Here is a 25,855-nt window from a genome sequence, read left to right as displayed (position 1 = left end):
TAACATTTTCATTTGTTCACTGGCACATTCAAAATGAATTCCTTTTTATATTAATTTATATAAAGGTACTGTAATCCTTGCAAAATCATTCAAAAATCTATGATAATGATTGACCATACCCAAAAACGATTGAACTTCCGCTTTATTGGTTGGCGGCTTCATATTTGCTATATTTTTCAAATTTTTATTCAGAGGTCTCACCTTCATCCAATGACATATTATATGTCATTGCCTTCATCCCATTAATTTGATATCTCACCTTTATCACGAATTATTTTAAAAACTTCTTCTAAAGTATTCATAAATATACCCTTGAAAAACAACTTGATGGCATCTATGAATGACTGCACCACCTATCACTATGGCTTTATTTGGCCTTTTCGAATTTGTGCTGACCCAACGATCTTTCGCTCTAATAAAATATAATCCTTGGGTCAGTACATATTCGAAAAGGACCGACCAAAATAGGTTTATCAATAACTTTTGAGCATAAAATCTGCCACAATCGATCTATAATGGGAGGAGATGCCAGCGTTGCCCCCCCCCCTGCCCCATTCTTTCTCTTCTCACTTCCCACCCACCCCTATATATGTTCACTTCGTTCATTTGATTTGTTTCACTTTATTTTGTTGAAAGTCTTAAATCCTAGAAATACATCACGAAAAAATGACAATGACATATCTATAAAACTTCCATAAAAAACGAAGCCGCTAAGAAAATATGCCCACGAGGTTGCACCGCCCTAGACTCCATTGAATAGGGCTAAGAGAAAGTGTTTAAATTGACAGAACTTTAGATGTTTTTGAAGAAACAAAGACACACTATTTATAATTCTATGTTTTACAAAATATTTAAATAAATATAATCATCATAAATCATGTCCTCATTCTTACTTAACACGTCACATTGCACATGACCTTTAATAGACACATATGGGACATCAATAATATTTTTTTAGCAAGTAATTAGTATATTCTATATTTAAAAAAATGATTAAGGTTAAATGAGGCATAAATTCTAAGCCTAATAAATATGTCCAAAGGTTTATATTGGACACCTAGTTATGGAGATTTATCGCGTAAATTGAAAGAAATCGATCCGTTTATGCTAGATAGGGGTGAATCAGCTGCTGCAGAAAATCGTTTTGTATTTGAATGTTCCTGGGAAGTAAGTTTTATTAATCTTCTGATATTTTTTATAAACTTTACATATAAGGCCGCGAACAAGGTTGGAGGCATTTATACTGTTATCAGATCGAAAGCTGCTATAACATCTGATGAATTAGGTGAACAATATTGTCTATTTGGGCCTTATAATGAACAACAAGTTAATCAAGAAGTAGAAAGAATGGAGCCTTCTCATCCAGTTTTTAGAGACACTTTAAAATCAATGAGGGATCAAGGTGTTAAGGTTGTTTTTGGAAGATGGTTGATTGAGGGATATCCCAATATCATTCTATTTGACATAGGTAAATAGTTTATATTATTAAAATATATTTATAATTTTTTTTATAATACATTTCTATTTATTAAAAATTTAAACAATATACTTTGAACTTATTTCTTGAATTATATATATATATATTATATATAGAATTTTCAGTTTAAGAAAAACATATAAATTGCTAAAAAAAATAATTTTAAATGTTAGAACTCAGATATTTTAAAAAGGTTTTAAGTATTAAGAATACATAACATCTAAAACCTATAATATGTTGCCGTGGGTTGAATAAATAAATGATACATTACATTAGACAACATATACCAATTTATGATGGAATATAGAATATTGATTCATGTGGAGCTTTAATTTATATTACATATATAACCTTTTAATCTTATACTCCTAAATAGGACTTGCAAGCAGGTCCCAGCACAGCCCAAAAATCTCAGAACTAAAAAAAATTGGGCTAAATGTAGGCTAAAACAAATTGAGCCAGGCTAAATTTGGGCTTGAAAAATTGGGTTAGGATTTAAAAAGGATTAAATGATGCTTTCTTTCCTTATAATTAAAATGTTTAATTTTTATTTTATTTTTAAAAAATGTTTTTTTATAGGGTAAATTAAAAATTTCTGGCCAGATCAGACCTAAACATTCAAGCAAATTTTGTGCTAAGTTAAGAAAATTGAATTTGCATAGCTTTGACCCTAATCTTATCTGAGCTATAACATAATTTTCAAAAGAGTTTTAATCATGGAAAAATTAGTAGGCCCAATTTTTTTATACTATGCACAAGCCCAATTTTGAGCTGGAATTTAGGCCAACTTGCATGGTTCTAGATTATCCCTGCTAATATTTGCAAATAATTCTAAAATTAACAAATAAGTTGGATATTTACTAAAATTTACAATTTGTCAAATTTTTAAAAATTATTATTCACATTTGATTTTAATTTTTTGAATCAAATAATTTGTTATTTATAAATTTCAATTATATAATAAATTGAATATCTAATAATTTTTGATAGGCCTACTATGAACTTTTACATTAATTTCTAATTACAATGATTTTGAATAAAGTTTAGATCTTATTATATTTACTAACCCAAAATATAAAATGAAATAATCATTTTTCTTTTCATAAAAAATTTAAAAAATATGAATGAAGAATGATTGTAATTATTTTTATTAATCCTTTTATTTTTCATAAAAAAAATTAATTATATTTAATAAAGTAATTATAAATTTTAGTTTAATTGGAGTTACTTATTCCTAATTAATTATATACTTGAAAATTATAATAAAAAAAGTAATGATTAAATTAACATAAACTAATTCCAAAAAATAAATTGTAAACTCAAATTTGTTATATACTAAGCAATTTTATCTTATTTCAAATATTTTAATTGGACATTAACTTCTATTAAAGCCCTTCACTTCAGCCCAAGCTTGACAAAATGTTTAATAATTTATAAGCCAGTGTCCATCCCAAATTTATTTTAATTTATAAGTAAAAATAGTGATGTTCCGATATTTTTATCAGATCGGATCGGGCCGATATTTCACCCATTTTAAAATATCGGCTATCGACCAATATTATAAAATTTTCCAATCCGATATAAAATATAGTCTTTAACAAAAATAAAATTTTATAAAATTTTTAAAAAAGTTATATCTAAAATCATTTAATTTTATAAATAAAATCGAAATCCATTTTTTTGTATATTTTTTAAATTAATTAATAAACATTCTGCCATATTGTTATTTTTTTGCGCATTCTATTTATAAAAATATGCGATAATCTCTTTAGAATCTGTTTTTAGTGAAGCTGGTGATATTGTCAGTTACCATCGCCGCAAGCTGACCTCTGATAAATTGGAAATTTTGGTATTTCTAAAAAGAAATCTTCGAAATATTAATGTAATACTATTTTAAATATTTATTTTAAATTTATTATATAAAAGTGATTTAACAATAAAAATATTTTATATACTTTTAGATTTGAAATTGAATTGAATATAAACTATAACTGATCATTATAATATATTAAAATGACATAAGATATGGTATATTATAAATGTTATACTAATAAAAAGTATATTAAAATTAAAACCAATGATATCTTTTCAGGATACAAAATTAGATATGATATCGGATCGGTAATCGGCCGATACCAATTTAAAATCGGGATGATCGGATCGGCCTCCAAAATGTGGTATCGGTACACCCCTAAAAAATATAAATAATAAATTACAATCATTTTTATGAAAAAAAATGGAAAAAAAAAACTTTGAATCGCTTAATGTCCTTATCACGGACAGCTTCTAATTATCATTTAATTTAATGATAAAACAAAAGAAAAATATTATTTTTTATGCCTAAGTTGAGCCAAGACCCGAATATTTTGAAATGTTTAGGTTCGAGCCCGGTTTGGGTTGAGAGCTCTAAATCGAAAGTTTGATCAATAAATGCATATGATTGCCTTTTTAATTCAAATTAAATTTTAAGTCTAAAATTAGTAAATTAGGATGAGAGGTTATTGAATACCACTTTTTTTAGACACCATAGATAATATCTCGCTGTTGCTCATTAAATTTTTTTTTTAGTGTTTTTAAAAAAATTTCAAAAACAGATTTAAAAATCTACCTAGCCTGATATTTCAATTAACAAAATAAAATTATATTGTTTTATTGGTTTGCTTAATTCTTTTTAACACATTTGAATAAAATGAGACGAAAGTCTATGGGGTTCCCTCGGACCCCAATTTAGATACTATTTTAGAATTAAATTTATTTGTGGCTTCTATATTTTAAAAATGAAATGACTAACTGTTATTTTAAGATTTTATTGTTATTTTAAAATTGACAGATTTTGAACAAGAGAGAGTTAATAAAAAAGACAAATATTTTAAAATGCAATATGATATAAAATAATATATAAATAAAATTGATAATGTAGAATATTTGTCTAGGTTCAAAGACTAATATAATATATTTTAGTTAAAATAAAAATTATATATAAAAAAAGTGATTATTTATATTTAAATATATCAATGTTAAAACAGGTTTTAAAAAACTCCAAAAAATAATTATAGCTCATGAATTACCGAAAAAAAATTAAAATTAATTTTGCACATATATACTTTACCTAAAAATATTAAGCTACTTAAAGATACAGATAAAATTTATCGAAAGAATTTAAGTGATAACATTTTAAAAATGACTCGAGTCTGCATAGTATGAAGGATTAAAAGACGCCAATTTTAATTGGTATTAATTTATTTGTTATCCTCCTAATAGAAGGAAATGAAAATTAACAAAATTTCGGTATTAGCCTTTGGTATTAGCATAATTTTTATAGATATCGGACGATATAAATCTGATATCGAATATTTGATAATCTGTTCATCTTGATTAAAATTTTATATACGATCCTGACCTAGCCCAATACTGATGAAAAGGGATTATGGTCCAACTCAGAAAAATTCCCAGTACAATAGCTGATTTATTTAAATTTCTATTCGTTAATTTTTTAATCACATAATCTATCAGGTTTGACAAGCTGTTAATAAAAATGATTTAATTTTTATTAAAACCCAATCTAAACCCTAATCCATATTTCTCAAACCCTTAACCCATATCTTTATAATCTTTAATCCTACTGCTGACTTAAGATATTTGTTATTTTAAATATATTTCAGTCAATTAGAAAATTTCCTTCAGTTAAACATTCATCGAGTTTAGGAATTATCGCGAAACCGTTTAGTTATGACCTAGTAGAATCGGGCATTCGAATCATGCTAAACGAATAATTAATTTATATAATCGAATCATAATATCGAGCTTCGTTGTATATACTTGCGCATTTATTATACCCCCCCCCCCCACCATGAAATTAAATTCACCAATTTAACAATTGACACGCGTTAAAAATATTTATTATTTAATTATACATATATTAAAGATCGAAGCATTTTATTATCACATAAATTAATTTCATATATTTTTTAAAATAATAATGTAAAAAAATATAAATTCTTTAATGAATTATATAAAGATTTTTAAGTTAATTTTTTTTTATATTTTTGATCGATTTTATCCATTCTCTGATTAAATATGCATTATTATGTAAAAGAAAATATAGGATGTCTTGTCTGATCGCAGATAAGAGTGTTCTACCAAATTAATGAAGGTCTTATTAATATTATCATTATCTTGATCCAATGATCTACAATTAATTTTTTTTTATGCATTATATATATTTGCCATTTAATCTTTAATAAAATCAAAGATTATATAGTGGCAAAATTATATAGGCGACCGAGGGCTTTTCTGCAACGCAATTTTTTTAAAAATTATTATTAAAAAATTAATTCAACAAATTACTCTGCTACTTTGTTTGGAAGTAGCCTTATATATTTTTCCCATATGCTTCCCAGGCCAAAATTTAAAAAAAAGAATGAAATCTTTGATTTTATTTATGGTTGGCATGATAAGATTCAAATTAATTTAAATCGGGCTTTTAATCAATATATTTCTTTGTTTTTTGCAAAATAAGTTTTAATTAATTGCTAAATTTTTATTATTATAAACGATTTTATGTAGGTTAATCCTGAAGTTTTTTTTTGCTAAAATAAACTCTTGATTCCTGCGGGGCCCAATAAAACATAGGTACACGGCCCTTGACCCGAAAAATAATTGTGTTATATTTGCTTCATTCTTTTGTTTAAAATAACCAAAAATATAAGATTAGATCGATTAAAATATCCATCCGCCTAAATTGCACAATAACCTTTCTTCACTTCTGCTCTGCAGAATCCCCTGAAGAAAAACTTACATTGCAGATAGTGCAAAGGGCGAATCCTTAGGCACACCCTATGCAATTCCTTGATCCACCGAGCATTGAAATCCGCCCAAATACCGCTATACTTGAACCACCAGGACTTTTTAGATCCTATGGAAAGCGGCCTGACGGAATATCCCTTATATCCCATGGAAACGGGACCAATTTCTGGTTTGGGATTATTCTTATATAGATTCATTAGCTTTATCTAACCAAACTCCAAACCTACATGAGCAAAAAGAACAACATAAAATTCCAAATATTCGGAAATATCAGGAGATCGCATCTTTATCCCAATATCCACTACTTTAACCTCCTTTGGTAAGCTTGCATTATCCTTTTTCAAGGATTTGGATCTCACATCCCCTAGCATACTAGCTATCTGCGAGAAGACTTATTCCTCAGACAGCTTCCTTAAAGAGAATTATCAAAGTTTCAATGTCAGTCTTCTCTCCACAGATCTTTGCTAGACTCACTTTTTCTTCCTTATTCTTATCATTTTATACTATATTTCACCTTTATAATATTTAATTTGGAATTTGACTGATATTAATATGAATAATAATAATATATAAATATTTAATTAATTTAACGTTAGATTTTAATTTTTTATTTTTTAATTATATTTAGAATGTATTAAATGATGATAAATAGACAAATATTAAATATTGATATGATAAAATATTTTCTAGTCAATTCAATATTGCAAATTTAGCAATATTTTATTTATAAATTTTTACAGGAAAATAACAGATATAATGTAATATGTCACAGTAATAACTTCTCAAGAGTTAATTTCTTCCTAGGCATATTTTAAAAAATATAATTAACTATTTGAATCCACAAAATATAAAGAAAATCATGTTTTTTACCAACACTAATTTTATTCGATGGAAAAGTAATGCGGGTCACTTGTCACCTTAGTAGAAAGAAGAGAAAGTGAAAAAATTAAGAAATGAATATAATGAAAAATTTATGAATATTAGCAATTACAAATAAAGAGAAAAAAACAATAATTGTAAAGAAATCCTTAGTTTAATTAAAAGATCATCGAGCCTTAGGGCTAAAGTTATCCAGGAAGTAAGTAGGCATTATTAGCAATATCTAATATTCCTGCAACAAAATGACTTTAATTAAAGAAATTAAAATTCCGATTGTTGGAAATGAAGTCAACGACATTTGCAAGCCATGCTCAACAATTAGAATTCTTGTTCATTCTTTAAAAGGTAGAAGATATAAAGAAAGCGTGCTCGTTTTAAAAAATAAATATACAAATATAACTACTAATTATATTTGCCTTCTATTGTTTTCAAAAGGTAATGCTTACCACATGCTTCCCCAGTGGAAGGAAGAGTATTGGAGGGTGGCGCGCATTGGACTGCCCGTCTCAGGGGATCAGGACGCTAACGACGCCCTCATTTTTGGATCACTGATCACATGGTTCGTGGGAGAGTTTATCCACAGGTTCAAGCTTTCTCTAGAGGCTCAACGAGCTAATAATAATGCGATTACGGTTGGTTAATCTTTATTTGATTATTCGACTATTTTATTCCTATTTTAAAGTTTTCATTTTTTTTGCCTTTATTCTTTCATTTTCTCCTCTTATTCTATATTTTATTTTTATTCTACATTTATTACAGGACACAATGCCTAAAGTGGTTTGCCATTTCCACGAATGGATGGCCGGAGTAGGTGCCGTCTTACTCAGGACCAGGAATATTCCTTGTGCCATAGTTTTCACCACTCACGCCACACTACTTGGAAGGTATATGTGTGCTGGTAACGTAGATTTTTACAACAATCTCGCCAATTTTAACCTCGACAAAGAAGCGGGTGATAGGGGAATTTATCATAGGTCAGTTACTTTATTTAATTAGAGATGCACAATCCAGATTTTTCTGCCAATTCCAATGCCTTGATAAGTGTAATATTGTAAAAGAATTACTTTCACCATAGGCTTTATTCTCCTCATTAAAAACGATGACAAGCGTAATATCCATGATAAAAGTAATAGCTAGAATTATGGAATTCATTATTTTGTAAATCATAACATAAATCATGCGCACGTGGATTATATTATTATAAAAATGTAATATAAAAATCATAAATTACATTCATCAGTTCAAATAGCTTGAGGAGTAATTTTAGAAATTATAAAAATGTAATAAAGCTGCCAAATTGATCTTCCACGTTGCATTGGTAAAAAATAAAAACATTTCAAATTGAGTTTTTTTATCATGAAATACCTTTTCGCTAAACTTTTATCGCGAAATACCTCTTCGCGAAACTTTTATCGCGAATAGATTTTACAGCGTAATTTATCGCGAAACTACATTAGCGAATACAATATCGCGAGACAAACATTGCTAATTTTTTTATCGAAATCCCTATAGAGCTAATATATTGCAGCTAAACTTTTATTACGAATTAATTTGTATAGCGAAGTCGTTATCGCAAACCCCAAATCGCAATATAGCGAATATTATATCGCGAAGACTATTTCGCAAAACATATATCGTGATAATTGCTAATAGTGACTTTTATTTTAAATCATTTATTTTTAAGATCATATAAATTAACTAATATTTAAAAAAAATAGTTTGGAAAATCGATTCACTGATAAAGTTTTTAAATTTTCTTTTAACCTTAATAAATTTATATAATGATCATTGGAATATAATTTTTTATGCTGCCCTGTCCTAAGTTTTCCTGAATATTCTTATCTTCCTTAAAAAAGAAGTGTAGGAAATGGATCGCAACATCGTTGGAGAAAAAAAATCAGATAAAAAAATAGGAATTAATAAAAAAGAAGAATGAATAAACATTAAAAATAATTAAATCTTAAAAAAAATAAAAGGAGAAAACGATATTTTATTTGATATTATATAAATATAATCACCTTCCCCTCTTTATATAAGATATTGCATGGAGCGATCCGCGGTGCACTGTTCTCATGTCTTCACTACGGTGAGCCAGATCACGGCGGATGAGGCTGAGCATCTGTTGAAGCGCCGCCCCGACATTGTGACCCCTAACGGCCTTAACGTCGTCAAATTCAGTGCTTCCCACGAGTTCCAGAATGCTCACGCGGTAAGTAAGGAAAGGCTTCATGACTTTATTCGTGGCCATTTTTATGGCCATTACAACTTCGACCTTGATAAGACGCTATACTTTTTCATCGCTGGAAGGTATGTAATGTTTTCTTTCCTAGTCTCCGACACATTTTTACGGCCATTTCTACATGAGCTCAATAAGACACTTTTATTTTCATTTCCTGGAAATATTATTTCTTTTATCTTATTTAGTTTTATTACTGTTGTGTAAGGTCCGGATCGGAAGATCTTTTGGGGCCAAAGCTTGATCAATACACATAATTCAGAATTGGTTACTTTTGGCCATTCTAGGCTTTATCATGAATATTCTTTTATTCTCTCATTCATGATGGATCTTTAAATTCCTCAATTTTTAAAATTATCATGGAAGTTGTCATTAAATATTTTAAGGGGTAAAAATTTATGAGTCGTTATAGTAAACTAACAATTATTGATCCAAGCATAACAAATGTTTAGGTTAGGGCTTTCCTTACTAAGAATTTCTTTTATTCATTCATTAAAAGAATATTGATACAAATCAAAATATAGATTCACTATATAATTATTTAATATATTTTTATTAAATAATCTTTATCCATTATCTCAAAAAATGAACATAATCCATCCTCCAATATTTTATATTACTTTTATGGACAAAAAGGTACGAATTTAGTAACAAAGGAGCCGACATTTTTTTGGAAGCTCTAGCCAGACTCAATAGTTTTATGCAAAAGTCTGGCACAGATGTAAGCATTAATTTTTTGGAAAAATTTAAATTATTCCTTTTTGTAAAATTCTTTAATTTTTTTTGGAAGATTCCTTCTACAACATTTCTTTGATTTATAATTTGTTTTTTAGTCTATCTCACATTGCTAATAGACTCCAGATTGAACTTGACAAATTTATAAAATAAAGATCACTATATTTTTAAAATTAAATATCAATCGTTTTAATTTTAAAGAGAAGGAGAATAATGGATTTTCTTATGGATTTAATATTTATAAATGTTCTGCTAAACAACGGATGACAAAATATTTTTTTGCATCATATTAAATTGAAGCCTTAAAATTTATCTCCCCAACCCCTTCCCTCTTTTTTTAGACTACGGTTATAGCCTTTCTCATTTTTCCAGCTCGAACTAACAATTTTAACGTGGAATCTCTCAGGGGGCAAGCTATAGTTAAGCAACTCAAGGAAACAGTCAATGAAATACAGGACAAAGTGGGGAAAAGAATCTTCGAAACTTGTTTAGGTAAGTAAAATTGACGATAATTTTGATATACCAAAATGACCGTTAAATGGACCTGGCTCCGCTTAACGGGTATATATATTCCCTGGATTGTTTGGGTGATCGTTTATTCAGATTTCCCGTTTGATTGTGATTTCCAGGAATTTTTATCAACTATTTTTTGAAGCAAAAAGGTTACGATAAATGGAAAAAACTTAAAAATAAATTTTTCCCAATATTTTTTAGCCGGTACAGTTCCGGCAAATAATCCTTTAACTCAGGACGATTTCGTAAAATTGAAGCGTTGCATATTTGCCGCCCAGCGAAAAACGCTTCCACCAGTATGCACTCATAATATGGTAGACGACGCGACGGACCCAGTTCTCAATACTCTCAGGCGAATCTGCTTGTTTAACCAAGAACAAGACAGAGTCAAAGTTTGTCGATATATTATTAAAAAGGAATGAAGGACGGGGAAACAATGAAATATAAAAGATTAGAAAAACAAAAATTGGGAAGTAAGAAGTGTAGTAAAGGAAAAGAGGAAAGATTAAGATGAAAATAGAGTTTTAGAAAAGTATAAGAAAAAAAGGAATATGGAAAAAAAGTTATTTAATCAGAAAGCTTATTAATAATCCCATGCAGTCTTTTCAATAATTGATTGAAATTTATTTCCCATTATATGATGAATTATTTTTTTTAAAAATATATACTACAATAAATATATTTGATATCCAGATTGTCCAAATAAAATTTTTTGACAATTAAAGATTAGTATGAATTATTATCAGAGACGAGGTATCATTGGCACGGTCCAGCCCGGATTTTTTTTCAAAAAATTTTTTTCGGCCAGGCCCAGGTTTTTTCAAAAATTTTCTGGCATAGCTCAGATTTTTTAAAAATATATTATTTTTTATTTTTATAGCTAATTGTGGCGATTTCAAATATTTGGTTTTAAAATATACGGCCTGGCTCGAGCACCCGGGCTTAGGGCCCGGCCTGCAGGTCTCTGATTATTATATTTTAGCAAAAAATGTATTTTTTATAAAAATGTTTCTAAATGGGTAGAGGAATTGTATTTTGAAAACAAGGTTACCTTTGAATGTTTCAAATTAACTTTTTTGTTTTAAGTATAAAGAATGATTAAGGCTATATGTCATAATTTTTATTTTCACCTCTTGATTTTAGAAAGCATATAATTGGGATCGAAATATCCTGATATATAGAAAAGAGGAGGTATGAATATGAATCTTTATGAAAATTTGAGTATTTATCTCGAGGTTCGGCTCAGTCGATAAAATCCTTTAATATGGAAGGAAACCCCATAAGAGAAATAATCACACATTAATGACTTCCCTCGAGTAATAATGATTCCCATATGAACGTAAGTTATTGAGAAGTTATTAGTTCGAAATGAATTAGAAATCTAGCCTAACTAGTGCAACCTGTGGAATTAGAACAAGACAGATAATGTCTATCTTTACTATAAACTCGTATGGAAAATCTAACTCACTTCTATTAAAGTGTGATATCGCAAACTAAGCGAATGCATATTGCTATTTTGGGTAGGACTCTGGCTAGGTAAGGCGTCAAGCCAGTGAAGCCATTTTTTAAATTAATTTGGGCTAAACATAGCAAAGGGATATCATTAGGACGGATAATAATATTTTACAAATTAATATATTAATTAAGGGTCAGTGAAGATTTTTGTTCATTACTGAAAGCTGAAAGGGGTTACGATAAAAAGATAAACTCGTTTTTGAGCAGGGATAGAAAGAGGATCTATCAGAGGAATGAGTTGCACTATATGCTCATGCCCCACCCTAGATGATTGAAAATAATATAGGGTAAAGATAAAATTAATGAAATGACCTTGTTAACAAAATGAATATAACATTATAAACTCTCTTAAAACTTTGAAAAACAACACCATTAGAATTGTTATAAAAAAAATAACAAATTCTTTATAATTTATTTGGATTCTTGGATTTATTTATTATATATATATCGATTGATGAAAGGAAAAAATATATTTTATTCAGTCTTTGTTCATAGTTAGTTACGGTGCTTACTACGTTACCATTTTTGTGTATAATATATTACAAAAACTTTACTTAAATTCTACAAATTTCTAGTATGAAATTTAATCGGTAAAGATAAGAATTGGAAAAAAATTAAATAAAGATATGAGTAAATATTAGGCCTATTCAAAAACGAATTCGAATCGAATAGTGCATTATTCATATTCGATTCGTTTAAACGAATCGAATAATTTAATTTGAATTCGTACGAATAATAAAATCTACTATTTGTATTCGATTCGAATATTTCGAATAATTCGAATTAATTTTTTTAATAAAATAAATCATACTCAAATATATTGACAAATTTTTTTATTACAAATTTGATTTTAAACAGAAAAAATTATAATAATATGTAATCAATAATCTGATAATAAATTATATATAATCAAGTTATAAACAAAATTAAAATGTATATTATTAATTTAATTTATAATTTAAGCCAATTTTTAAGGCAAAGAGTTTTTCTTTTATTTTCTTCCTTATATGACATGCGGTTTTTTGACAATAAATTAGTTCCAACTGAGAAAAGCCTTTCACAAGCAGTTGATGTTCCTTGTATAGATAGATAGATAATCCCATGCCATTTTCGAGAGCATGGGGATCCGAAATGCATTTGCCTTCCACCACATACGAATCATTCTAATAATGTTTCTTAGTTTTAGAATTGAAGGATCTAAAAATTTTAAAATTTCTTTGGATATTAAATTAATTACATGGGCAAAGCATCGGATGTATTTTTATTAATGGATATTTTAAAGAAAATGTATCAATAAATGTTTTATTATTAGTTGCATTATCTAAAGTTATATAAAAAATTTTATTCTCTAAATTATAAATTTTAATTATTTTAACAAAGGCTTTAAATATATTTTCACCTGAATGTGTTTCATTTATTGGACTGACATCCAAAATTATGTTATTTATTTTAAAATTATCATCAATAAAATGGGTTGTTAGCCCTAAAAAAGGAACCTGTGTTGCTAGTCCAAATGTCAGATCAAAAATTAATCTGACTTTTATTTTTATATATTTTTCCTTTACCAACTGTTCTTTTTCTGCAAATATATTATACATGTGCAATTTAAGAGTATTGGAGCATATTGATTACAGAACAATCAAGATCACTTATAAAATTTTTAAAATCATTTGAATTAATAATTTTAAAAGGTATATTATTATTTATCAATAATTATTAATAAATTATCCTTAAAATTAATTTTTTTTTGAAGAATTTGGTGTAGACTTTAAAAAAATGTCAATTTTATTATTATTTTTACTAAGGTGTGAATGAAACCTATTATAATGATTAATAAGAGATGTTGTTTTACCTTTACATTTTATAATACTCTTGCAATGATTGCAAGCAGCCTTTTCACCGTCTTTAAGGATTTGATATTGATCCCATATGATTGCTCTCTTTTGTGAGGAAATTTTCTCATCTTCATCATCAAGCATAATTTCATCAGAAGCATTCTCCTCTAACATAATTAGGCTAGCTAACAATAATTATTGTAGAGATGTAATATATTTTTATATACCTCTGGTTTATGTAATTTTTAATATAATTTATTATGAGATTCAAAAAATAAACTTTTCGTGAGATTCAAAAAATGTGACAAATAAAAATATTTTTGAATAGGCCTAGTAAATATATAATGGAAGAATGGACATTGTAAACAAACTCAAAATAATGAAAGTAAAGAAAAAAGAGATATAGTTTACATATATTATGTTTTAATGTATTTTAAAAGGTTATTTTCCACCCAGAATTCCTTTCTTCCACAAGCCCTCTCCTCCCTATGGACTACGATGATTTCGTCCGCGGCTGTCATCTTGGAGTTTTCCCTTCATATTACGAACCTTGGGGTTACACGCCGGCCGAATGCACAGTTATGAGTATACCCTCCATTACAACAAACCTTTCCGGGTTTGGCTGCTTCATTCAAGATAACGTCACGGATCCCATGAGTTATGGTAATCAAAATATCTCACATTAAATTAAAATCCCATATAAATCTGGTCAAAAAATTATTTTCAGGTCCTGAAATTTAAATTTTTTAGAGTTCAAAACATTTTTTTGGCACTAGCTTGTTTTCTACCCGATGTAGTATTGTAAAATCAATACTGTATTGATTCTACAATATTATAAAATCAATACCGTATTGATAATTTATGACTGAACCTCATCTTTTACGAATAAAATCGAAAATATAATTTACAGTCTTTTAATCGGCAATTATAGATTAGCACATCACAAAATTTTATATAGGATATCAAGAATTGTAAAATAAATAATTTCCCTGAAGAAATTATATAAAAGAATAGAAAATAATTTTTATAATTATAAATATATTTAAAACTATGAAATCTATTTTAAATAAATATTTTACAAGTCGAAAATGGCTGCCAATATTTTTGAAGCGATGAAAAAATATATAATAATTAATATTTTACAATTTTAATGGCCGCAAATATATTTGAAGCGATGAATAAATATATAATTAAATATTTTACAATTATAATGGCCGCCAATATATTTGAAACGATGAAAAATATATAATGAATAAATATTTTACAATGTTAATGGCCGCCAATATATTTGAAACGATGAAAAAGTATATAATGAATAAATATTTTACAATTTTAATGGCCGTCAATATATTTGAAACGATGAAAAAGTAATGAATAAATATTTTACAATTTTAATGGCCGCCAATATATTTGAAGCGATGAAAACTCTTATAAATCAATAGGGTATTGATTCGAAAATACCAAAATATCACTACGATATTGAATCTACAATCAATACGGTATTGAAGTTAATGGGTATTGATTTAACAATCCTAGACCTTACTCACAAGTCTCTGCTATCAATAGTTTTGATGATAAATAAATATAGTTGGGTAATTACCAATTTCATTTAAGCTGCTAAACCAAGTCCAAAAATTTACTTTGGTCTTGGGGTTTTTCTTAAAAAGATATTAGCTCAAATTTGGAAGAAACTAATATAAATTAAAACACCTTATTGTTAATGGATTTTTTCCAGCAATCGCCTGAAGTTTAAGCCGACATTTCGCCATTACCCAACTTTACAAATAAGTCAGAAATTATAATATAGATTATGGTATAATAAAAAGAAATAGGGATGAGAAATAAAATATAATTAGCCTATTCAGATGAATAATAAATGATAAATATGGTATAAGAAATTGTCGCGCAAAAATATTTGACAATAAAGAAGGAGGCATGATCAGTAGAAGATGGTATTGGAAAATTAGAAAAAGAGGGAATGGGAAGAATAAAATTTAAAAATAAAATAATTTATTTAGTTAGTAAACTCATATAAGAATAAGGATCATTTGTACATTAAATAGATACGAAAAAAAGTTGCTTTTATTCAAAAAATTAAAAGTCAAGTTGCTTTTCCGTTAGGAACAAAATATGACACGCAAATAAATTTATTTAAGGTATCTACATAGTAGACAGGAGGTTTAAGAATGCCGAAGAATCTGTTCAACAACTGGCGCAATACTTGCTTGATTTTTCTTGCTTAACGCGTCGGCAAAGAATAATTCAGAGGAACAGAACGGAAAGACTCAGCGACTTGTTGGATTGGAAGAATTTGTACCTTTATTATAGGAGGGTATGGTTACAATATTTTATTAGTAACCTGATTAAGGGAGACAGAATGGGGAATAGGCATAGATAGATTTGAAGGAAGGGAGTATGGGCGAAGGAAGGTAGTTAATAAGATAATAGAGACAGAATAAATGAAATAAAAAATAAGATTGATTATAATTTTATACATTATGAATACAGGCCAGGTATTTAGCTCTTTGCAAAGTTTTCCCCGATATGTACCATGAAACATCAGAATCTCAGAGTCAGCCAAATACGCCTAGTGGGCATTTGAAACCTCATATAGGACTTTATTATCCCAGGTTCACATTGTTAACTTATTTATATCACTTATTTCTATACTCCATTTTATTTTATATACTCCCATCTTTCTTCCATTACTTTCCCCACTTTTTCTTGTATCTCCCTCCCAATTTTACCTATTTTTTTAACCTTAATATGGAATTTTATCCATTTCCATAACCCCACACCTCCTTTCTCAGCTTTATCCTTTCCCCTTCCATTCTTCTATTTATTTCCTTGCATTTCTCATTTTCATACTCTATTTTTTGCCATTACAACGCTCCTTATTTTTTAAATTTCGGGAACTAGATAAAATAAGTAGTCATTCTCATTACCGCCATATTTATATTGTCGCGCCAAATAACTATGGCGGAGGTCATACCAGAGTGTTTGAAGGAATAATATTTAAAAATAGTAAACCAATAATCAAGCGTTTTCAAAATATAATTTTTGCTTAGTAGTTGTATTAATTTTAAAGAATTCTCATATTTTTAAAGTAATTAGTGTGTATATAATATAGTTAAAACTACTCTGTAATACTTATAGTTTTAATTTATTTAATAATAACTACCAAAATCAATTTCTCCAACACTGAAATGCCTTGGTATGACCTTAATGATTTGATATTTTGTCTTCTCACCTTGAGATACTAATATTTTTTTAGTGTCAGCCAGCTAATTATTAAACTATAAGATAAATGGGATGCATGAATAAATTTAAAATATTATGTATTGTATGTTGAAGATAATATGAAAAATGGGATGGATGTATAGAATTAAAAAAAATATGTATTATATGTTAAGCTAATATTAATTTTATGGATGTTCAAATAGTTGCTCCTCCTTTAGGGTAGCACTAAAGATCTTTAGATTAGAGCTTGCTATAAATTCTCGTAAAAACTTTGATTGATCCATCATCTTGCAAGTTGAGTGATACATTATCTAATAATAATGGCTTTGTTGATCCGAAACCCAGTTTTGCTACATCAGCATTGTTTTTTTTTAAAACTTATTTTATTCCTTATTTGAGATAAATTAGCGGGGAGACCTCAAGATGTCGTTTATAAAGATGTGTAAAGTCACTTGATTATTTAGTATGCCAATTAAGGTTTTATTTTTGTTAAAATTGAATTTTGCTCCTGCTTATATAATTAATATTCTCTTTTATCTTATATAAGGCAGGGCTGGGTTAACTTGCGGTATGTCTTAGGCGAGTTTATTTTATTCACTCGAGGATAGGACGGTCTATAGAAATGATTGATAGGGTATATGAAAGTTTGCAAAAATGTTCTTAGTGTTGTATTTGTAATGGATGCCTTTGGCTAAGCCGGGTAATGATATATAGCGTTGATCGTCATATAAAAATTTACTAAATAACGACCATTTTTTATTAAAATATAATAAGACTCACTTATTATTTAATGTATATTATCATAATCACGCGGTCGTCTCCAATATTATATATAAGCACCTAGTTGGCTTCTAAAACAAAACCTGGGCCTTGCTGGATTCAAACCAAAACTATGGGATTAGACGTAGGGATGTGAACCCTTCGACAAAAAAAGGGTCCGGGTTCAGGAATAAAATTAAAAAATGGGGTTCGGATACAGTATCCAGGTTTGGAGAACATAAAATATTGACACAAAATAACACAATTTTTTTTAAAAAAAATTCTTATACTCCATATAAATGTACACATAATTTACAAGTAAGAAATTTGAAAATTAATTTATATTTAAATATTTCATTTATTTGCTTAGCTTTAATATCATTTATAATAAAATATTATTACCTACATTACAAAACATAGGTATATCCAGGATTTTACTTAGGGTGGTAGGAGCACTATTAGGTTAATTTTTCCCCATAAATTTTATTGGAGATCATGAGGTTCACTTATAGGTCTTTGACTATATTAGATTTTTATAAAAATTTTGAATTATACTCTTTATTTTAATAAGTTAACTTCTACTAATTTTTCTTTCAAATTCTTCCTTATAGTGGTATATTGTATATATTTTTTGGAGAGAGGGGTTTGTAGGGAGGAACTTTTTATTAGTTTAAAATGATATTTACGAGAACACACAAATTTGCGATGAGGGGGGCGGGGGGATTTCTCCACTCTTAGTTATAATCCTGCTACAAAATTAGTTCACTTTCTAAAATTGATATAAAACAAGATAAGCAGCATTTTCCTATTATATAGCATATTTATAAGTTATCATTTTTAATAAAATATTATTACCCTATAAAATTCACATATTTCACTCTCTAAAATCGATATAAATTAAAACAGGATATGACCTATAAATTGGAAGTAAAAAAACTAGAAAATTTTGAAAAATACGAAGAGAATTCTTTAAAATTTATTTTTCATAGACTTAGTGAAAAATATGTATGTAATATATTAATTGAAATACTTTTATTTAAACAATAAAAATTAAACAAAGCATATTTATTATTCGAAATGAAAAAAAGAAGGGGTAAATAATGTTTAAACAAAAATCTATTGTTTATTTATGAAGAACTTTGAGATCGGGTCATGATATTTTATTAATAAAAATTCCAAAATTATTTTTAAACATAAAAGTGTGTAAAGATTTTCAAAATTATTTTACAGAAAAAATAAAGTATATCTAAACTATAAAAAATTCGTCCCTTTTATAGGGAAAATAAAAGGCGCAATTATAAATTAAAATTAAATTGGCGCAAAGTGAAAAAAAGAACGTTTTGTGGAACCGAGTTGTGTTAGTTTTATCGTACATAATTGAGGATAAAACCTACCCCCCTAAACTTCCCGAAACTCAAAATATACCTTGGGATGCAGGGTGGTCTCCCGGACCCAACGGTCTAACTCATATTTTTGGATCACCTTACTGAGGACTCCTAAAGTAAGAAATCCAGTAAAGTGAGAGAAAACACAAAAGCCATATGTTTTATTTTCACTGTGTTTAACTTAAAACAAAAGGACCAAAAAGAGAAACCTTTTTTTTTAACTTTCATTTTATTGTAAACAAAGGAGGAGTATTAAAAAAAACTTTATTTATCTTTAACATAAACAAAAGAGGGGGATTAAAAAAACTTTTTCATCTTAACCATAATAAAAGAGGAGGATAAAAAAAAACTTTTTTTTTCATCTTTAACAATTTATAAAATATATTTTACGTAAGACTGTGTTCAAAATCTAAAAAATATAAATGAATTAATTTTGAAAAAAAATAACATAAGCTATTTTGAATGTAAAGATAAAATAGTGTTCTAAATCATTTTTCTTCATTTACAAAAAATTATTACTTTTTAAAAAAAATAATAGAAATAATAAATTTGAAAAAAAATTATTTATTTTGGTATTTTTTATAGTAAGTAATATTAAAGTATGTTATATTTCATATTTTATTCTCGTTTTTTTTGTAAAAAAATAATGCAAAATTTCTGGCATGTTTCATAATTTTATTAAATTTGTGAAGATTTATAAATTTTGAGGTAATTTTCAAAACATTTTGGACACAGTTTTATTTAAAAATAGGTATATAAAAAAATTATGTATAAAATCAAAATATTATAAAATCATTCCATATGTTCTTCGACTTCTAAGATAATACCTTTTTAGAATATAAAACAGTAAAAATAAAAATTAATTATTATGGATTACCTAATTAATCGGCTGTCCGCGATAACCCAACTCCAGATATTGATGCATATGATTTTAAAAGTTCTTAAAATCATATGGAATGAATCCACGAAAGAGCTCAATAATAATATTGGTAATAATTTCATCTCGTGAATTAGGTCGAGGAGTGGTTGCCCGAAATTTATTTATGAATACACCAAAAAAAAATTCTATAGGATTAAGCTAGTGTGAATATGGCGGTAGATATTCAATTCTATCTTGGAATCGATTAAATGGGATTTATGAATAGATGCATTATTTGCAATAATTGCACCAGGTGGCAAAATATTAATATCTCGCATGGAATCTAAGAATAATAAGCCATTATTAGCTCCCTCCATTATTTTATAATAAATTACTCCTCCGATTCCAATTGTGCAAAGAATGCTAACTTTTTTACCCTTCGAAGAGGGATCTTTATAGTCGGGCGAACATTATATGGGGCCAGACATAAACTGGTACCACATGCAGGTTGATTTCCGTTTATCTAAGAAAAATAATTTTTCTATTAGGATATTTAAAACTTTTAAACAGTAAATTTGACGAATATTTATAGCCCCAGGCATACTTCTGTCAGACTCTTTGCCAGCTCTTTTTTTTGACCAGCCAATATCTTATATATTTTCTCATAGTAGCCTTATTTTTGGAATTACCAGGCGGTAAATTATTAATATTGTCTTGTATCGTAAACGTATTATTTGTCATTAATAAGTCCATAATATTTCTTTTAATTATAGATCAATTTTTTTTTCTTACTTTCTATTTTAAATAGCGTATTCCTATAGAGGATCTCCATTTATTTCTGGAAATATATCTCGTCTAAATTTATGAAGTGACGCTGTAGAAATTTCAATATATTTAGCCTTGTCTTTAACTTTCAATTGTTGTTTTCCCGGTAGAGATAACAATTTACTGTCGATTTTTCCTTTATTCCAATATTTGATTTTTCTGGGTCTTGAAATAGTAGACGAGGATTGGGAGTTTGCATTTAAGTTATAATTGACAGAATTTGATAATATATTATTAATAGTAAACATTATATGTAAATTCAGATTAGTCAGTTAATTAAAATCTTTCTTTTAATTTTTTTAAAAATTAATTTTTTATCGTAAAATGTATTTTATAAATCAACAATAGATTTTTGTTTAAACATTATTTATCGCTTCTAGTTTTAAATAATAATAAATATGCTTTATTTGAAGAACAAGGTGGCCAGGCATATCGTGCAACTAACTAAATAAAAATAGAAACTGTTTCTAAGGTTTCCATAAAGTGTCAATGATGTGAATTTGAAACCATCAGAGATAGCCTTCATTTTAAATTAAATTTTTTTATGTATATTATATTATGCATGAATCAATAAAAAAATTAACAAATACCGTGTTGCATCATATTAATTTATGAGAGAACTTAAAGGGTTATTACCCGGCTAAGCTTGGGTGGTTGTAGCCTAAGCATTATTTGGAAGAGGCATTATAGATATATTATTGATAGAGGATTGGAGCTTTCTATTTAGCATTCAAAAATTTGGCTAGCTTAGAAATGGGTAGATATTATGGTTATCTAATGTAAACCAAATTCTAGATAAAAATATTAAGCTTTGGCAGAGTTATATGTATTTTTTTATTTTACTTTATTTACATAAATTTATTAATTTTTTTCAGGGATGTGAATCTGAACCTTGATCCTAAACCCTGATATTTTGGTTGTACCCGAACCCGGGCCCTTTTTAAAAATGGAGATTTAAGGGTTCTATGTGTCGGAAAAAAAATTTTTGCTTTAAAATTATGAAATAAATTGAATTTTTTTTATATCTTCCCATTCAAAATTTTCTGGTTTTTATACTTGCATTTTATCGGTAATATCTTGTTTTAATTTATATCAATCTTAGAAGCTGATATATGTGAATTTTGTAGTGTAGGTAATAATATTTTATTATGAATGATAATTTTATAAATGCTATATAATATGAATACGTTGCATATCTTGTTTTAATCAATTTTAGAAAGTGAAATATTAATAATTTTGTCAAGCCCTTCCCCCTCACCCATCGCAAATTTACCTGCTTTCGTAAATATCATTTTAAGGTAATAAATATTTTCCCCCTGCATATCCCTCACCCCAAAAAATGTAAACAATATATTACGAACTTTAAATATAAATTAGTAATTAATAACCTTTAAATATAGATTATAATTCTGAGAACCCAAGATTATTTTTATAATATAGCCAAGCCTAAAATGCATGCACCTAAATATCTCCAATAAATTTTATGGGGGGAAACCCCTAATAATTCCCCCCCCCCTCTAACAAAACCCCTGATATGCTTGTTTTGTAGTGTAGGTAATAATATTATATTATAAATGATATTGCCAAGCGATTAAGCAAAACATTTTTATAAATTAATTTTTTTACTTGTAAATTATGCATGTCTATTATTTTTTCGGAGTATCAAAATTAATAAAAAAATAAATTGTGTAATTTTAAGTCAATATTTCTTTATGATCTCCAAACCCGAACTTTTAAAAAAAATTTTATTCCTGACCTGGACTCATTTTTTTGTCGAAGGGTTTATATCCCTGATTTTTTTTATTAAACTTAACCATTCAGTTATGATTAAAGTGGACGATATATGCTTAAAAAAATGATTGATCAATTAAAGATATTTATGCATCTTTAAAATTGAATTTATCTTTGCTTTTCTTAGTTTTAAGTGGGTCATTTGTTATTTTTAAATAAACCTTAAATATTCTTTCATTTTGGTCAATTTCAATTGGCTATATCGAAAATAATGGTTTAAATCTTAAAATTCTATTTTATCAATTTTAATATAAAAAACGTAAGTAGAGCACTACAAAATTCAAGCCACGATTATGTGATAAGGTCGTGAACTAAGTAAGTAAACATAATGGTTAAGTATTTCTGCAATGTTTAAAGCCATTTTTTTGTTGAGTTTCCTTATTACGCTTACATAATTATGGGAAATATTTTTGGTCCTAGCTCCATATATTATATTAATTTACAAAATCTTAATCTATTTTTGTTGTCCACGCTGAGTTTTTAAAATCTAAACCGATGTTTATTGACGAGTGAAAAAATCATGAACTAAGTAAGTAAACACATAATGGTTAAGTATTCCTACAACGTTTAAAGCCATCGATTTTTCAATGTTTATATCCTTACTCTTAATAATCTTGGCAAAATCTCTGTGGGCAAACAATTTGATATTTTTTGGTAATAAAAAAGTCATAAATAACGGGGTTCCTAAAGGGGCCTTCAAATTTGGCCTAAATAAGTTTTTGATTTTTATTGAGAAATATATAAATTTATTGGTTTTCTTTTCTCTCATCACATGCTTTTCGGTTATACTTGTATATTCCCTATTTCAGCTGTAGATAGTAGAAGGGTATATGATTCATTTTATTTGTATGTGGTTATAGATTTATTACCTTAAATTTTCCTGTATCAGTATTGACAGAGACGGTATTAGTTGCTTGATTAAAGTAATTCTCGAATATATTTTTTTAGATACTGATATCAACTTTTTATGATACTTGAAATTGGTGAAATTTTAATAACTGAAAATATTTCTTAAAATAATAAATTTTACACTCATTTTTAATTTTTTTCTTGCGAATAGACCCTACTCAGTGGGACCTAGTCCGGCCGGTTCTAGAACCTCATCTACAGTCGGTTCCTTATCAGCATCGGACTCCGAAGATTCTGATGATTCGGAAGCATCAGAAGAAATTATAGCTCAACATACGTCTCATGCTGATGTATTAAAACAGATGCTTGAAGCGAAAACTGGCCCGGGATTGAATAATAAAAAATCGGATAGTACTGGTGAAATATCCAACCCATATACCGGGTCCCAACCTGTTACAGATGCTATCGCTAATTTGATCCTAAAGGAGTCCCGTCAGAGAGACCGCAAAATAGAGGACAGGCAAATAAAAGACGAAAAGAAGGATTTGGCACAAATATGAATCATTCATGAACCTTTTTTATTTGTACATTGCCCCCTATTTTTCAATCGAAAATTATAAGCTTACTAATATTAATGTAAGAATTATTCTGATTATTTTGATATTTTACCCTTTCTCATCCATCTAATTTCAAAAATCTCATTCGCCAAAAAATGCAATATTTACACAATTTTTTTACCCCTTAAAATTAGTGCAAATATTAAATTTTATCTTTGTAAATTACTCGATATTTTTTAGAAAAAATTTATACCATTTGGTAACCTTCCCCAATCATAAAACGACATTTTGAATAATTAAATTTGACAATTAAGATATTATTCTATTTATTTTTTTTGATATTTTAAACTCAACTTTTAAGGTGATAGTTACAGAGGATATTTACTTTGTTTGATATATAAACGTCAATCACTTTTTAAAAAAACGATGCATTATCTTTGTGAAAACTTGTATGATGTCGGAAAATTTTTGGTTTATGTGCTCTAAATTAGACTAAAGCAAGAAATGCGAATGTCTCTCATTTACTTGGTATAATTTTACAAGACGCGAAGTTATGAAAATTTATTAATTATATTCCCGCTATCTTAAATGTACTGTCAGTATGAAAAAAGAGCATTATAGATTTTTTTTTTTAAAAAATCTGAATATTTTTTCTAAATTTATTTAAATTTAATATAGTACATAATATTTATATTTATTGTAATATCAATTTTTTATTTTTCCCAGGTGCAAAAAAATTATTTTTCTACGTAAATGGAAATGAATCCAAAATCATAAATTTGATGACAATTATTATTTTTTCTTTTTGGGAATAATGACCTTAAAGGAATACCGGAAATAAAAGTAATAAAGGATTATTACACTTAAATTTTTATTTGTTTGAAATGAGGAAAACCCGCTAATTATTACTTTCAAAAATGTGAGTGATTTTTAAAGTTATTTTCAAATTTAATATTAAAAAAAATATAAGTGTATCATTGTTAATGGCGATACACTTGATTTAAAATTTTAAATAATTTCGAGTCGAGTATACTTTTTTATTTTAAAATCAAAAGTCAATTTTAAATCGTGAATAATATAATTTTTAATATAAAATTATTCCATAAAAAATAAAACTGCCTGTTTTTTTAATCAAATAATTATTTAAATATAAACAATACATTATCAAATAATTGGCAGGTTCATCTTATAAATGAGTATAGATTTGTAAAAATAATACAACACACCCACCTTTAACAAGCCAAACGTCCTTATAAACCAAAAAATGCTACAATATAATATAAATGCGTTCGGCATAATTTTAAATTTAAAAGAAATTCATATGCCATATTATGCCAGGATTTATCAGGCACTATAATTCCATAAGTACAAGACAAATGCATTTGACCAGCCTACAAATTCATCCTCTTTTATTAAAGATTATTATCTTGGTCTTAATAATATACCTTCTAAAAAATGTTTTCGTATATAATCATTATTGTAATATTACACCCTATATGAAAATATATTAAGTGAAATGAATATAAATAAAATGTTTTGTTTACCATTTTTTTTAATCTTTAAATACAATGTCCAAAAATATAAAGCTTTAAAT

At 27.4% G+C, this 25,855-nt stretch overlaps 1 protein-coding gene across 3 annotated transcripts; it reads left to right on the top strand.

Moving 5' to 3' along the window:
- Nucleotides 1-967: 967 nt before the first annotated feature.
- On the top strand, nt 968-25,005 carry LOC135927513 (glycogen [starch] synthase-like). 3 transcript variants are annotated; one of them, XM_065463538.1, is made up of 12 exons: nt 968-1,167; nt 1,216-1,468; nt 7,598-7,794; nt 7,922-8,136; nt 9,200-9,469; nt 10,035-10,119; nt 10,475-10,625; nt 10,848-11,038; nt 14,437-14,659; nt 16,165-16,328; nt 16,505-16,626; nt 23,916-25,005. In XM_065463538.1, exons 1-12 carry the CDS (start codon nt 1,033-1,035, stop codon nt 24,262-24,264), a joined length of 2,355 nt encoding a protein of 784 aa, XP_065319610.1. In that variant the 5' UTR covers nt 968-1,032; the 3' UTR covers nt 24,265-25,005. The 3 variants fall into 3 exon arrangements, with proteins under 3 accessions (XP_065319610.1, XP_065319609.1, XP_065319611.1); XM_065463537.1 differs by having other exon boundaries at nt 16,153-16,328; nt 23,916-25,002; XM_065463539.1 differs by lacking the exons at nt 968-1,167; nt 1,216-1,468 and adding an exon at nt 7,373-7,507 and having other exon boundaries at nt 16,153-16,328; nt 23,916-25,003.
- Nucleotides 25,006-25,855: the final 850 nt, after the last annotated feature.

The sequence above is a fragment of the Gordionus sp. m RMFG-2023 genome, chromosome 3 (assembly GCF_954871325.1).
Source record: "Gordionus sp. m RMFG-2023 chromosome 3, tfGorSpeb1-WG-v2, whole genome shotgun sequence".
Classification (NCBI taxonomy): Eukaryota; Metazoa; Nematomorpha; class Gordioida; order Chordodea; family Parachordodidae; genus Gordionus; species Gordionus sp. m RMFG-2023.
The sequence above is the reverse complement of the archived record's forward strand: the minus strand, read 5'-3'. Positions and strand labels throughout refer to the sequence as shown.

What these genes read in the sequence shown, in the direction of transcription:
- LOC135927513 (XM_065463537.1), top strand. Translation starts at nt 1,033, where the DNA reads ATGTCCAAAGGTTTATATTGGACACCTAGTTATGGAGATTTATCGCGT. An exon ending in TGCAAAAGTCTGGCACAGAT is followed by an intron (nt 10,120 to 10,474) that starts GTAAGCATTAAT and finishes CTCTTTTTTTAG; the next exon opens with ACTACGGTTATAGCCTTTCT. An exon ending in AAGAACAAGACAGAGTCAAA is followed by an intron (nt 11,039 to 14,436) that starts GTTTGTCGATAT and finishes GTATTTTAAAAG; the next exon opens with GTTATTTTCCACCCAGAATT.